This window comes from Amblyomma americanum, chromosome 2 (assembly GCF_052857255.1).
Source record: "Amblyomma americanum isolate KBUSLIRL-KWMA chromosome 2, ASM5285725v1, whole genome shotgun sequence".
In the NCBI taxonomy this organism is placed as follows: domain Eukaryota; kingdom Metazoa; phylum Arthropoda; class Arachnida; order Ixodida; family Ixodidae; genus Amblyomma; species Amblyomma americanum.
Window position 1 is genome coordinate 62617248 of NC_135498.1, and position 16618 is coordinate 62633865.

The following is a 16618-nucleotide window of genomic DNA, read 5'->3' on the forward strand; positions in this document are numbered from 1 at the left end:
ACTTGGGAGAATATGGTCGTTTTGACAATCTTGTGGAACTAATGCACACTGAGCCCATGAACGGTGCGGATAAAATGATTCTCCAACGATGGGTGAGGCTCTGTCAGATGCAACAAGAATTTGCTGTATATACGGTCCCAAGACACCTACAAGGTATGCAACCGGCAGAGGATTGGAGAATAAATGGCAAAAGAAACCAAGCTATTAGTGCTGAAGAAATGTCTCATCTATCATCAAATAAGCCACAACACAGGTTAATGACATCCATAAGACCTGCCCTTTCAAAGGAAGTGCTTGAATTTAACTTCAAAGCTATAAAGCTATGAAAGAAGAAAAGTTCTTACTTTGCTGGCAAGAAGCAAGGTATGATTTTGCATCCTAAGCCAGAAATCAAGGCATTCAAAATATAAATAACAGTAGCGCATTCGTTTTCGCATTCACATTTTGAGATGATCTAGTGAATTACTTCAAAGATTAAGAAATTCAAAAGATATCACAATTGTGCTATTAAAGAGAAATTGCACAAGCCACCTCAGTGCATGATGAAAACTCCTCCAGCGTCTGCGTGCATTGGGTATGTAGCTGCTCTTGTGGCAAAAGCCCGCAATCTATGCACAATCAGCAAAGTGTAAAGCTTGCAGGCATAGTGTAACCACTTGTTAAGTGTGCATGCAACAGTAATGTATAATTAAAATTCTGAGCCCTACATGCAATGTACTCAAGTAATTCAATATCTTGCAGGGTTATTTGCTTTGTTTTTGAGACTGCACAAACATTTCCAACCTGCATGTTGCATGGACCACCACATCATATTTATGAAGTTTGCTTCCCTCAATCATGCTGCACAGGTAATAACAAAATGTCGTCAACTGGTGCGATCTTGATTTTAATTACACACATAGAAGACAAAGCCCTAGCAATGGAGATATATCCATGTTCTATTGCACAAGGCTGTCATTGAGGGCACACTTCTTGCATACAACCACATTTCTTGAATTCTCTGCAGGCACTTGCCTACGGCTTTAGCACAGCATTGGCAGCATCATTCACATCACTGGATTAGAGGGTCCACTTGGATCAATGGGCCTGCTGGGATCAGTAGGTCCCGCAGGATCAGTGGGTCCACTGGGATCAGTGGCTTGGCTAGGATCAGTCGCTCTGCTGGAATCAGTTGGTCCACTAGGATCAACTGCCTTGCTGGGATCAGTTGACCCACTGGGATCAGTTGACCCACTGGGATCAGTTGACCCACTGGGATCAGTTGACCCACTGGGATCAGTTGACCCGCTGGGATCAGCTGAACCGCTGGCATCAGCCGACGGATTTGGAGCATTATTCTGACACTCCCGCGACTTGGCCCTGGCCAACTGGTGACGACGTGCTTCCGCCAACTTTGACAGGAATTTCGCCTGCAAAAGAATGTGCTCCTTTATTGCCGTGTCAAACATAACACCAATGTGACCCTATAGTTCAGATCACCATAACTCGGTATGCTCAAGTTACCTGACACTCACCAAAAGTAAATAAAAATGAATTTTGGCACTGTCCGACATTTGCACAACATGAAAGAAAAGAAGCCCAAATTATAAACTGGAACAGACAAAAGCAGCCTGGAAAACATTACATGTATGAAGGCTGCATTCTGTAATGCACAATGAAATCTCATATATCAGCTTCCTCTTAAGGGCTGCAACTTCTGGAAGCGGGTTGCCGACATTGTAGTGCACACAAAAAGCTGTTGCATAACATTGCACAATGTATCCCCATAACTCACAATGAACACGATAGCTTCCATCATGTCCTAATTCCCTTCACTGAATGTGCCTGCAGCATCAGGGTGAGGCACAGAATCAACGAAGTTGTTCGGTGACACTGCAATACGCACGGTGATGTTGTCATTCGCATTGATGAAATGAAAAAGTTATTGGCAGCTGCAAACTGCCAAAGTACACGTCATCCCCGATCAGGATCACCACTTCATCAATAGAGGAAGCATCACTTCACCTAAAGCTGCAGTACTTGAACGAGAAGGCAATCGTGTCTGCATAGACTTCGTCCCATGCACTGACTATGTAATGCATCGTGTCAAGGAAAGAAAGCTTTTTGTCTGTCTGTCCATAGTCCATTCCTTAAAGCCGAGGTTAGACCAAAAACTTCAATGAGCAAGGACAGACAGCACGACTTCGACTTAGCAGCAAAAGGTAATGTCGCAAGTGAAACAACAGCTCAGGTCTGTGGCACAATGCAAGAAAGATGGAGCATAGTGCTCTGCGGTGGTGCCTGTGGTGTGCTCAGGAATGGAGAGAATCTCAGTTTCGCATTTTAGAAAAGTAAAATTGATCGACATGGTATTGTATTTACACATACGCAACGCGAGGCTGGAGTTAGAGGAGCCACGAAAGTTTTATACTACGATTATATATTATATATACTATAATATTATATTACGATAATATTACGATTATACAGACTATTGCAACACCAAACGTGCACTATGCAAAAGCTGCTTGTTATGGTGGGTCGCCATGCTGTAGACGACGCAGATTTACAATTAATTCTGATCAAATCAGAAAAGTACATCATTCAAACTTGGTATTGAAAAAGCTAGGCTGTTGCATGCTACCTCTGCGACAAATTCCACCATGAATACGCGAGCAGTTTAAACGAGAGAAACATTTTATGGAGAGCATTTAACATTGCCTTAATCAATATATATTCTTATAGAATTACAGTTATAACAAAATGTCATCCTGTTCAAGCCACCTACAGCAAAGGGCTAAGAAAAAACGGAGATGACATGCAAAAATACGGAAGCAATAGATACGTCTATGTATACTGTTTTCGAGGGACTTCAAAAATGAGCAGGAAATCATCGAATGAGCAAATCCTCTGACATGCTGATGCGTGCAGTACACCCCCCCCAACCCCTTGAAGCAGCGGTTGCCGTCATGGCTGTGCCATCACTCATTCGTGTTTCACATTAGCCAGTCCGGCACTCATTCACCCTTCTTCTTTCCATTCCCTACTCCACTCTGCTCGTTCACTGCCTCCTCTTCCTCGAAGATCTATGCTGCCTTCTTTCCACATTTATGTCCACCCTGCCCTTTGACCGTGCATGCCGTGCAGCTCCAAGGGCATCAAAAAGGTGGCTTCTCCTAGCGGCTCGCGAAACTGGCATTGGAGACTGCTGTAGCTATCTTGAGGAGCGAGAAAAAAAAAGCCCGCTATATTCGTGTCCACTTTACGAATATTATGCGAGATGCATTCTCACACTGATGAACTACGGAAAAGAACTCATGTTATACTCATGTTTACACATTATCTTTCTCTCAACACTGATTATTTAGGAGCTGATAAGCATCCTTACTGCACGTTATTTAACATTAAAAACTCCATCAAGTCTTGTTTTAAGGCGTACAGCTTACTTGTCCCACTGAGCGAAAACTTCATCTGTGTGCGTGTGTGTGTGCTGACGCTTGATGGCACCCACGAAAGATAGCGTCCTCATGCAACCAGGCAGGTGGTGGTTAATTAATGAATGGTTGTGCGTCGTCCCACAGTGTACAATGTCCCACCGATGGCAACACCTGCCATCCCAGGGCACTGACGCACTGCTTAACCGCTGCACCACTGCACCAGGAGTGTTATCAGGACTTCCAAGGATCTATGAATGTCAAGTAGAGACAGACCAATTCTGCACATATGGGCATTAACCCATTAGCTACCGCATCATAACCTTAAGGCAGAGCGCGGGCCGCGATATGGCAGCAACTGCCTCCACGAAGTCAGTGTGCAGATCAGAAGGGATGCGGCGGCGTCGTGGCTGTGGCTACATAGAGTCATGCAGAGGTAGAATTGCCAGCTGCGTGGCATCGGGTTACATTTGAGAGTAATGTGGAAAGGAAGGAATGGCGGACAGATGCAGAACTAGGCAATGTGAAACACAAAGCAGCGGCATCATGGTGGTGATGGCTGCCGCTGCTGCGAGGTATGCTGTGTGCAACAATGCATCGCAGGCTTTGCTGCGCACAATTGTGTCTCAAGCATCTGAAACACTATTTCTCAACGTATCCATAGCATCTGTAATTCAGCATGCAGTTCCACCCCCTTTTTTTTGCTCCTGGGGGAAGAGGAGGCTCAGTTATGGTTGGCCTCAATGGTTTGAGGTAAGGTTACAATCGTAGCGACATTTCCTTCAAAAATTTTTTTGAGGTCTAAGACTCCTCTTGCATTACATTGGTGCAAATATCAAATATGTAAAATTACCTTATTTTCCCATCATTATGTCATTCCCACCAATATCCGCTACCAATGCTCAGCCAGTAATTTAGCAGCTACATTAAGAAACAAGCTTCAAGTTGCCCTGTGCAGTTAGTGGTTAGTGTGTAGTTAGTAGTTAGTGTGCAATTAGTTAAAGAGGTTAGTATTTTCACTGAAAAAGGAGCCTGTACAAGTGAGAAAAGGCCAAATGTGTAACATGTACATGTATCGGTCTCACTGGCCAATTTTACAAACAAGTTTTAATGATGTTAGTGCGGTTTTTGAAACGGATCTCTGCGGCTGCCGTTATCTTCAAACAGCGATCATGGAGTCGCTTCTAGTATTTACGTCAAGCATTTGAAACGAGTGCTAAGGAAATTTTTTTTTCAATTTTGAACGCAATTCTTGCCGTCACATATCTGCCCTTTGGTGTCACACAGGCGACAAAGTAGCCACAAGGATGCAAGAAATCAACTTTTACTAAGAACTGATGGAGCTGTTCTTGAGTGACCTGAAGGCTTGCCTTTCTCATACACAATTTTTATTAATAGAGGATACCCAGCATGCTATAGGTCTGTCATCTCTCCCCTCAAATGAAGGGGAAGGAGCCTTTTTTCCCTGTAGTGCTCACAAAGATGAGGTATATCAGAAAATTTAATTTCAAGTACAGCACACAGGGGGGGGGGGATTAAAAAAAAAAGGAGCAAGATCATGGGCATACCTTGGCGCTCATGTGCTCATTGTACGATGCTCGGCTGCCCCTGAAGTCCCATTGGAACCTAGGATACTGCGAGGACATTGTGAGGCCCAGGTAGTGGTACTTCCAGCGGCGACCCCCACAACTGGCATCCTTGATGAGGTGGTGCGCGCTGTTCAAGGGTGGTGGGGGAAAGGGAAACGGCAACATACGGTTGGCACTGAGGGGCACATCATTGCAGCTGCTTGCCATGTTTTCGGGCAATGTGCAAGGCATGGTGAGAATAATCTGTGAGCACAATGAGTCGACAGACTCAAACCAAAGCACAATCACTCGGACCAGGAGTTCTCAATTTTTCACCCTCAGGGAACCACAACAGCTTTTCAAAAACATAGACGTGTCGAGAAACTTCACGCATCTTGCCTCTTGTTTGTTCAAAATTAACACGCATGCAAGAAGAGCATGTAGATCAGGGCTATCAAAGACGTGGCCTGCCGGCACTCAAAGTTTCATCGTTTATGCTGAAAGCTCATGATAGCTTCACAAGTCAGCTTCACCACCAGATTTGTTTTCCAACTAAAATCGACCAAAAAATTACGTCCGCGGAGAGCACCGATCCTTTGCGGACTGGAAAAGAGTCAGGGTTCCCTTAATCTGCATTATCTTCAAACGGATGTCAGCTGCCTTCCAGAGCGCACAAGGAGCGATGCGCCCGACAACCCTCTCTCTCTCTTTCACCCCTCCGCACCCCTGAACCCCCAAAACACGGGAACAAAGGGACAAAAGTCCGCCACCTTCCCTTTCCTGCATAGTCTTCACTGCAGAGCTACAAAAACTGTCTGGAAGTGGACAATTTCCACAACACAGTGGAAATCTCTGGTGCGGAAATTGAAAGGCAGTAACTTCCTACCTTTCCCTCTAATTCTGACAGTGGGTCACTAACTTTCGTCTTGTAAGACGGGAAAGTACCAAGCTGGTATTAAAAAGCATGGACGATGCACTTCCCTTAGCCACGGCCCACGTAATCTGTAAATTGACCGATTGCCCATCTCCCGGGGCGTTCCAGCAACAGCATTATTTTGTTAATTCAGTAAAATAACATTGCGAAGACGAAACGGGCAACCACAGGTGACTAATGAAAGATATGAGGACGCTGAGGGCACGCCTCGGATCGCACACAAAGCCTCCATATGTGAGCAGGCCGATACAGCTACAAAGTTTCTATATTTAAGGGGGGGGAGCTCTCACCTCCTTACTGAAAGGAGAACAAAAGATGCCCATCTATCATTTATTTCTTGCCGCTCGATCAACCTGCACACTTCCTGACTGCCAGCAACTTTACGAAAGGAATGGTGAGAGCAAGCTAAATTATTTCCCATCTAGTTGCAAAATCTGCAAAACCTTTCAGCAATGGGTCATTTGTGAAAAAATGTTTGTTTGAAGCAGCACGTGCTATCTGTCCCAGCATGAAAAAGGAACTCAAAAAGATAAGCCTTTCACCCAATGCGGTTGCGAAGGGAATTACCACAATAGGCCATGACATTTAAAATGCCTTAGTGAACCGATGTCAGGAATTCGAAGACTTTTCCCTCATCATTGATGAAAGCACTGACATTAGATAATGCCCAGTGTACCATCTTCATTAGGGGCGTGGACAAAAACCTCATCAACGTGACAGAAGAACTACTGGACATTGTCCCAAGAAAGGCACCACTACAGGAGCGGACATCATTTGGTGCTTGAATGGGTTATTAAACGCACCAGCTTGCAGTAGGAGTGGATGGTGTGTGTGGCAACTGAAGGCGATCTGTCAATGGTCAGAAGCAGGAGTGGTCTTATAGGACATTTACAAATGAAGCTTGAAGGGCTCAGAGCCACTGAACAGTTTTTGGTGGTGCCCTGCATCTTACACCAAGAAGCACTATGCAGCAAGACACTGAATATGAAATCTGTCATGGACACTGTGCTGGGCACAGTGAACTCCATTAAAGGGACTATGCAATGAATAAAAAGTCGCTTGTAAATGTTTTCATTGCTTAGAAATGATGCTAAGAAGCATTCATACCAAGTATGAGTCTTCGGAACTGAGCCGGCAATTTATTATGAATTTTTAAAAACAGTGTTTTTTAAAATTCGCGGGCCAATTGGTGTGCTCGTAGTGACCAATTTTGAAACTAAAATCGTGAAAAAAGACGTCACTGTACCCATGAAGTCACCAGGCCGCCACACGCTGTCATTCGCTGGAGCCATGGCAGCCACGACGTCACGGGCACACTTCCGGTAGCCGTGAAAACCGTCTGCTCATGCCGCCGCGCGACCCTCTCGGGCAAGCGCGAGCCATGGCATTGCCTTCGCGCATATGGTTTCAATTTTCCTCCACCACCTCCTTCTGTCGGGAGTTCCGGAGCCACTCACAGTGGCTCGCCGAGTCGGAGCTGTCGTCGCTGGCGTTCAGCCGGTACGGCGTGAATGCATAGGGCTCGATGCCCATCGCGGCCGTAAGAGCGAGCAGTCACGACTCGAGGTCCAGGTCCATTACTGCTAAATACAACAGACGACAAGCAAAGAAACCCGATGCGCGCCGCAATCACGCCGCCGACGCTGCTGCTGGTGTGCTAGGAGCGACAACCGGAAGTTGCAAAAGGAACGTCAGCGGATGGCGCATTCATGGGCAGGGCCCAGTCCCAGAGCTGTTTTCTTTATTTCTGTCTGGTGCCCCACGTGTATGAGTTGAGGGCGGTGAGGAAGAGCGTAATTTTTACTCTGCTATATCTTCGTTGCTATTGAAACTAGCTTAAAAATTCTTGCGTTGGGGTGACGAGTGATGAAATGCCTATCTCTTGTCTGCTTTACGTAATCTCAATTAATTTATCGCACACTCCCTTTAATTCAAGAGCGCTAAACCACCATCAGTTCACCTCTTTGTTACAAGAGGAAGAATGCAAACTTAAGGAAATCCTATACCACATGGATGTGTGATGGTTGAGCTGCGGAAAAGTGCTGAAGACATTTTTACCTCAAAAAGGAAATTGACAGCTTCTTGAAGGAGAAAAATCAGCCAACTGCTGAGCCATCTGATGAGAAGTGGCTTCGTTACCTTGCAGTTCCCACAGATATATGTGATCACCTAAACATCTTGAACGTAAAACTATAGAAAAAACAAAAAATCGTAATGAAAATGAGTGAGGATGTTGGTGCATTTCAGGCAAAATCACAACTCTGACAGCGCCAGATAAAAGTGAATAAGCTAGATCACTTTCTAACTCTCAAATAACTATGAAACGCCGCCCAAAAATCTTGCGATGCTATTACAGATTTCCTCCTAAAAGAGCCCAAAGCGGAACAGTGGGAGAGCCTGCTCACCAGCAGCATGCTGGCGGTCCAAAAAGGACCGGTCCAGCACGCGTATGAGGTAGCAAGACTCAGTGGGCCCTGGAATAAGGGCACCAGCCCTGGAAGACTCGGAACTTCAACATGAAGACACCCGGGACCCGCTGAATCGACCAATTTTTGGCGCCAATAAAGTTTTTCTCTCTCTCTCTCTCTCTCCGCAACCTCAAGGAAGAATTCAAAATTCGGTTTCAAAACATCCGCAGCCTCTCCAAACAGTCTGAAATTTTCTCTGTGCCCTTCGTTGTGCGATCCGACGATGTTCAGCCCAAGTTACAAATGGAGCTTAATGAACTTCAAGCAAGCACCACATTACGATACAAGTTGTATCCTGGAGTTTTACACTTTTTTAGATAGACAATTTTTCCAACTCTGCGGCACCAAGCGAGAAGCATCATTGCCATCTTCAGGGGGCACACATCTGAGCGAGCACCTCTTCTCTTTATTGAAAGTGAACAAATCTGCACTGCATTCAAGGATGACAGACAACCACCTTGGAGCCACCATGTAAATCATCTCTGCACAAGGCCTAATGCCAGATATTGCATCCCTTGTCGCTGTTAAACGTTCTCAGACCTCAAGCTAGCAGCATGCTTAGAACTGAAGGGCAATTCCTGCGATTAAAAAATAAAAAGTCTTCATGACAAGGCCAGTTATCTCCGTAGTTTCTTCTTTTACACACTGCAAGATTGGTGCTATTCACACCACCCCACCCCCTTCCAAAAAAAAAAAAAGCCCTTGCTATTGACCCCCTCCCCCTAATTTTTATTTTTATTTTCTGGCCCGCCGGAGATAAAATTTTCTCAATGTGGCCCACTGTCAAGAGCGAAAAAGAAAACATGGATGAGTAAAACACTAGACCTAAGGAAAGGAACATTAATTGGCACGTGGCACTTCAGAGAAAGAGAAGAGGGAAGAAAAGAGAGTGGCAGTAGTACTTTTGGAAGAGATGGCGAAGACCACGACGAAACCGAAAACAAGGCAGAAGTAGAAGAAAACGAAGCGGAGGTATAAAAGGAGGGGTGGCGACATGGTCAGGAGGAGGAGTAGACATTGGCGCACGGCCGTCAACTGCTGCAGGAGGTGTTCGATCGTGAGGTCTACTGACCAGGTGTGGTCCCCACCGATTGATGCCCCGGTCCCGTGGATCACAACGTTGACCCCGTTTTCGGAACGCGGGCCCTGTGTCAACACCTCCAGAACGACGACTCAGCCAGCAGCTGTTGCTATCTCCGAGACCTCGTCACCCGGTATGACGACGCTCCAACGCCAACATCCAGCTAAGGCGACCTAGCAGCATTGACTCCCTTCACCTGATCCTCCTCAACGCTGTTCTTGTGGAACAGCGACATCGCATGAAACAAGGTACCACCTGAGTTTTTGTCTGTACTCCACATCTGAGATAGCGTATGAACAACCCGCGTTTGGTAGCAAGACTGTATGAGTGACTTTGTGGTGTACGCGCGAGGACCATTAGTGTGGTAGGACTGCAGTGTTTTCTGTAGCGTTATCTTTGTATATGTGTAGTGCACTCTTTTTTTTGTTGTTGTTCAGTCATGTATAAAGTGTGGCGTCTTGAGTTTCCCCTCTGATGCCTTCGCTCTGCTTTATAGGCTTGCACGCACACAGAGTGCTTACCATTCCACATCGTAAGCACACTTTTGCATGACACCTGCATAGCAATATGAGCTTGAGACTCTGATGCAGATAAATGGCACTTAAAAAAAATGCCCAAATTTGATTTAATAATGACTGGTTACACAGCAAACCAGTCTTCTGCAAGCAGTTACAACAGTATGATTAAACTCAAAATATAGCTGGAAAAGAGAAGGTACGGCTAAGGCATGCATGGATTTAGGTACAATTGCGGTTGAAAATGCACGGCCCACGGTTCCGGCCGCAGGAGTGACTGCGGGGCTTCATTGCGGCGCTGCTATTTTAGTGGGGTGCTGGCTGCAAGGGTAGATCAAGGGATATCAATCTTCACCCTCACTCCCGCTCGGGTGCATCAGACACTTGATAAATTGCAGGTGCGGCGTTCAGTTGTTTCGCCGCAGACGGTCAGTATAGTGTTAGTGTACGCCTGGATGTCCACTCGGCTTCGCTTTCAGAGTGGGGACGCCCTTTTTACGATCTTGCACCACCGCTTCCCCCTCGCAGATGCATGCTGGGTTCCATGCGCCGGTCGCATATTGCGCACTATGCGTGTGACGTGGTTTCTCTGCGGTTGCATGGCGACTGCAAAAATGCGACTTAACTGGAAACAGGCAGTGCATAGTTGTTTGCTCGTGGCAGTAATGTTCTGGCACTTCTGAGTATGTTTTATGCATAATGCAGTCGCTCCAACTACATGGCAATCGAAGTTCTGGCTGCACTGAGAAAGACTGCAGTAAATCGGCCTTCCTTCGTAGGCATAATTATTAGTATCAGGCTTGTCGAATTTGATAGCATTAGGCTGTATTGTATTTGTTGCTCGAATATAAGGATTGTTAATAAAGGCCCTAAGTTTCTCGGGTATGCCAGCAGCGAGGAGGGTGACCTGCCAAATAAAATATTTCTACATACTTTACATCCGCTTTTTAAACATTCTCTGGGATCACTTTGTCTTTTTACTGAAGCACATGTGGAGAATTCCACGCAATCATGGCGAATATCTCCTCTAAACGGTCCATAACCACACCGCTCTGGGGTGGACAGCTGAGGACACATCTGAAACCAAATGGTCGTATTTTCTGAACTGCTTCCCTTAGTGGCTTGCTCCGCAAAAAAGTCATACAGGCCGTTGAGTTTCTTTTAAGAAGGTGTTGACTACAAGCAAATTTATGGTACGATGTGACAACATCTAGCGCTGATTCGTAGCTGCTAAGTAGCCTTACTACTCGAGAACAAATGTAACCAATACGTTCATTTTTTCTTTTCAAAACGTGAAGAAAAAACCATTAGAAGCGACTCATGCACTATGAAACCTCACAAAATTGGTCCCTGATACCATTACGTTTGAATCCCATTATCCCCGCAAACTAACAAAGGAGAGTCGCAGTAACACAGGCCGCCTTTCTCGCTTCCAGGAAACTGTCAGCACCAGTTGCCAAGAGACGCTGGCTTGCTGCTTGGCTCGATAGTCATCTGGCAAGGCAATAGATCTCTCATGAAGCTATGGGTCTGGGCTCGTTGGAAAATCACATTTGACACAAAGTGTGCAGAAAAACATGGTCGAGTGAACATACAGACAAGCTCTCATTCCTGCTGCTGTCATCAAGGAAGGAAAAAATAAGAAGTAAGCTGTAGGAGGTGCTGGCCAGAAACATGCGTGACGAGTTTTACTGATGTGGCTGCATGACACCAACAAAAGGGATCTTTTCTCCCCAAATAGTGGCTTATTTAAAAGCAATATGAAAAGGAAGGGAAATAAAGCACTACTTGGGAAGAAGGCTCCTTTTGTTAGCATCACGCAGCCATGACCTTAGTTGTTTTTTTATTTATTAGATACTGCAGGCCAAAATATGGCCCAGGCAGGAGTGGGGTAGACACAAAAGACCTTGCTTGCACTACTTTGCATACTGACGTGCAGCAGGTACGTACGGCACCAGCATATTCGTAGTGAGCTGGTGCAAAGAATTGGAGGGGGTGGGGGTGGGGATAAAATTACTTCATGGCACAGAGGTAAAATAAATAAACTGAACAAAAACTTTGTGGCGCAGAGATAAAAAAAATAAACTGAACAAAATGCAGCAGCAGGGGCTTCACATATTTGCTTACTAGCGAGAGCTTCTAAATAATGCGTGTCTGCCCTATTGGTAAATGCATTTATCGTCAGGCCCTGAAGAAAACGCTCGGCAAATTTTGTTGTGGCCTTGCAGATTTTATTACTTGCCTTTTGGCTTTCCCAGCCTATGCAATTGGCACATGTGTTTTGGTCTGGTGGACAAAACATGCGACTTCTGATAGCACGCTGCAGAAGGTGCGATGTGTACCAAGGTGGCTGCAATTGGCAGAGCAAAGGCTGCGACACGTAACGAGCAGCCTCTAATCGAGAGAAGAACGGCGGCGGAAAAAGCTCGAAACATGCAAAACGGAGGCGAAAGTGGACAAGTTCGCTCATCGGGCGATGCCCCTTTGATTGAAGTGAGATCGTATTGTGTATGTGTGGTGCAGCAGCCGGAGATCAAGCTATAAGGAGATGTTGTGTTCCAGTGTGTTCTGCCCACACTAAAAAGGACGGCAGCTGTCTCGCTTTGCTCGGGACGACGCAGGCAGAAAAAGCTGGGCATCACAGTTAAAGCGAGATGGTTGGAAACCAACAGGACACTCCAAAGTATACGAAGTAAGGCATGCGAAAGGCTTGTTTTCTAGAACACATTGTACTGGGGGGGGCAAAGGTATAATGCACAACTTTGTATTCTCGTAATAATTGAAATTAGCAGCCACCAGCAGCAACTTCTTGCACTTGACTTAAAGGGAAGATGAAGTACTTTCCGAAAAAAGTGAGCTCTCTGCGTCATTTCATAGCTTTTAAACCGCCGAGAAAGAATATCTCATCAAAAAGAGCGGAAATAAACGCAAAAAGCTGTTTTTTAGAAGAAAACGCGCACCATCGCCTCAGGGTGCCGAGCGAACGCCGCTCTTGCCTGTGTTTGGCCAGGACTGTCGTGACGTCATCCACAGGGATCTCCGGCTGGCACTGACGGCGCTGCTCCGTAGCGCGTTGCTTGAGCTGGCTTTTAAGGACTACGTTTTGGAAATTATCGATAATTCAAGCAGTGTTGAACAGTTTGGACTTTCACCATGCATGTTCAAGCCATCAGCAGCTTCAGAAAACGGTGGAACCAACAACGCCGCGGAGTGCGCCGGCAGCGAAAGTCAAGTCGCGACGTTTTCACGTGTCGGAAGTCTCGACTCGACTCGACTCAACTCGACGGATGGACGGACGGACAGCTTTTATATCCACTGGAAATGGAGACCCTTTACTACTCACCGCCCCCTGCACGCAGGTCTGGAGGGCGGGGGCCGGTGCCTCCGTGACTAAAGGCTAACAAAGATATTTTATCTCTTCGCAGTCTCAGCTGCCAGGCAGATTAACTTGTTTCTGCTGCGTGGGTTCTTCGCTGCGTAGCAGGGGTTCCCAGCTTTCTCTGCTATCAATATCTTCGTTGACTCCGGGGTAGTCAGCGCATTTCCATATTCTTTGCTTCCAGATAACCGTGCAACTGCCGGACTGTCAGAACCTAGACGAGCGCGCGCAAACCTATTCCGAAATCGTTGAGAACTACCGACTAAACAGAAAACTGGTGCCACCGGATAAGAAGCTAAGTAACAGAGAAGCGACTGCATGGCGGCGCCTGCAAGCCGGAAATTCTGTTAACAAAGTATGGGCCTTTCACGTCCTACCAGGGTAACACGAAAACCAAATCTCCGCTGACACGCATGTTTTGCGTAGGTTCATGCGTGTGCATATCTTTTGCGTAGGTGCACATGCAAGTGGCAATGAAAAAAAAGTAAATTGCGCCGAAACGTTGTCATGTACCGCTGCCGCATAAAACCCTAGCCACCAACTTCTTTCCGGTGACAGTCTGTGTGTGTGTCTTCTCCTGGTCCTGCGTCTTTCTTTCGCTGGTTTTTTTTCTCTTGACGAACTTCTTGTAATGCCTGTAAGCATGATCTAAATCAGATCACCGGCATGCTTACACAAGTTGCGCGAGGTAAAGCATTTGTTTGTTCATTTATTTATAGTTACTTGCCTAATTACTCCCGAAGGCCTTTTAGAACTACAAAAGAATGGCAAACTAGATGAGTTGGAGTGGGTTCACTGCTGTACTGCAGCGCGAAGAGACGAGGCAGCCGGGAGGAAGCTCCCGTGTGCGCTTTCCTTTTTTTGCATATTTGGGCTACTGTTCAACCATGAAACTTCTGCTCCTACCCCCTGCGTTGTTGCTGTTTTTTTGCATGCTGAAAACGCTTTTCAAGAATAATTATGGCTGCGTTTCAGAGCTCACAGTGCTGCTCATCAAAACTAGTGTGCTGTGAGATATGGTCGCTGCTGTTGCGTATCGAGATAACCAGCAGAATTACTTGTGGATGACATACATGTATGCGTAACGCGGCTCGACAACTTTGCCGTTCTGACTCAAAGACAAATTAGCATGAATCCTGGCGCCATTGTCGATCGTCAGCCATGACCAAGCGCTCATGAATGCAAATGTTTGCTTTGCTCAAGTATACTAGGCTTATATAATTGCTTTTTTGTTCAGTTAGGTGCAGCTGCGTTTGTTGAGCGCTGATGAAAGCTTAAGAGAACTGCTTGTGCTGCCACGAGGTGCAAGCAATCATGAAAAAGCAAAGAGGCACACAGAGCGTAACCAGCTGAAGAGAGTTCAAGACTGTGTGCCTTAAAGACAGTGCTGACAGTGGCCTTAGCTCAGCATGTATGTGAACCAGCTGGAAAAGGCAGAGTTTACAAACAGGTAAGAAAGTAATATAACGAAGAGAGAAATATTGGTGCACATATTTTGTGCAGGAAGTTTCGGCATGCTGCGTACCACCAGATTGTCAGGTTAACGTGGAAGAGGCTGGGGGAGAACAACCGACGGATTCTACCAAGCTGTGTGCTGAGCGCTGTTCGAAAGAAGTAAAATGCCAAAACTGATTTATATACAGGCTTCAAGCATTACACGGAACGCCCGAACGAGAGAAAGTAAATGGCACTGGCAGAAGATTACGTTGATCTGTGGTTCTCCAAAGCACAGGCCGCAGCGAAGCAAGCGTAGCCGGACGGCCGGCCGACTCTCCGTGAATGGCGTCACTTCCGCCAGTTCTCCCTCTCGGCCGTCCCCCCCACCCGGCGCTTCCGGAAGCGACGAGGGTGTGCTGGCGGCGGGTTTTTAAGAAGCGATTGCAGCTGTGTTTGCGGACAGAATCGGGATAAAATATACACACGATTTTCAAGGTCCTTACTTCCCAACCACAGCGTTTCATGCGATTTGCAAACCGTTTCGGCTTCCCTTTAATAGGGAACAAGAAGCTGTCTGAATGGCAGTCTTTGGTGAAAATGCAACTGCAGCTCGAAACTCCTAAGCCTGCTTATTGGAAAAGTAATCAAATGTAGAGTATCCCAGTCAACAGATTGCAATGGAACATGCTATGCTCGTTGTGAGAATGAAACGACTGTTCACAAGGCACCAGGTTTCTCGGCTGATGAGCTGCGGAAGATAACATACTTTAGCGTAACTAATTCTGATTCACTGTTTTGACAATCTCTTGTAGCACTCTGTCTTGGCATGACACCAAATTTGCGCAATTCCACACAGTAGTCGCAGTTTTCTCTTCAAAATGACCTGCCGCTGGATTGCGCTCAATGTAGTCGAACGGGAGAGTGGGACCCAACATGCCGCCATCAAGAGGGTTGTCCTTGCCCTGAAAGCGGCGCTGGCCGTCGAGGCGCCCTAGGTCAGTACAAAGGAATGAACCCCAGTGCGCGTCCTTCGAGTACCTTTCAGCACATGCTTGCCAGCTCCAGCAGGTTGTGTTCGGCCATTCAGGTAAGTGCACGGCGCGTATGCCTGGAAAGTGTCCAAGTTGGGTTTGCGCTCCATGTTTAAGCATACCTCGCGCCCGTGTAATCTGCGCTCCTGTGCCTGGCACTTGACTGATGGCACAAGAGTATTCCGGCTCTCAAAAGAATTATAGCGGGCACTTAAGGTACTTACGTGCTGTGAATGCAAAAGCGCGGTTGTTAGTTGGGTATTCACAACAAAGTGGTCAATGTCATCAATTTGTAATCACAGGCACCCTAAAGGCATTTGCCTTACATGCCGTCACCCTAAAGATTTTTACCTTAAAGGCCTAAGGGTCTTAATCATTATCTTTACTCTTATTCTATACCTCAAAGGCCTTTATCATTACCATTACCCTTATCACTTGAACTCCAACCTTATGATTAACTAACGTTAACTACTGGCTACCTATCGATTATCAGCTGTTTATCTTATGATTGTGTTGATGATGTCATGAGGTTTCTGGACGACACCGGATTTTATTACTAATGAGCCATATAATGCTTTCACATTAAATAGAAAGGAAAGTGCACTTCGTCTGTAGCAGAAGATATCAATACGCAATCAGAAACAAGTTCACTTGGTGAACCTGGCGGCAGCTTGACATGACAACTTGTTCTACCCTATTTGTTGAGCTCCTTCGTGCCCCCATACACTGTGCCCAGGCGTTATTACGCAGGGTAAGCAGCACAAATGGGAGCCAGGCACTTGTAAGGGAAAA

General features: G+C 46.2%; 1 protein-coding gene across 4 annotated transcripts in view; it reads right to left on the minus strand.

Annotated features, from left to right (window-relative positions):
* Positions 1-580: 580 nt before the first annotated feature.
* LOC144121325 (uncharacterized) overlaps positions 581-16618 on the minus strand; it is a 31534-nt gene continuing 15496 nt past the window's right edge. For all 4 annotated transcript variants that reach the window (XM_077654493.1, XM_077654492.1, XM_077654494.1 and 1 more), the window contains 2 exons: positions 4982-5129; positions 581-1409 (listed from right to left, as the gene is read on the minus strand). In XM_077654493.1, the coding sequence (XP_077510619.1) occupies positions 1047-1409; positions 4982-5129 (511 nt within the window). In that variant the 3' untranslated portion in view covers positions 581-1046. The remainder of the gene's footprint in view (positions 1410-4981; positions 5130-16618) is intronic.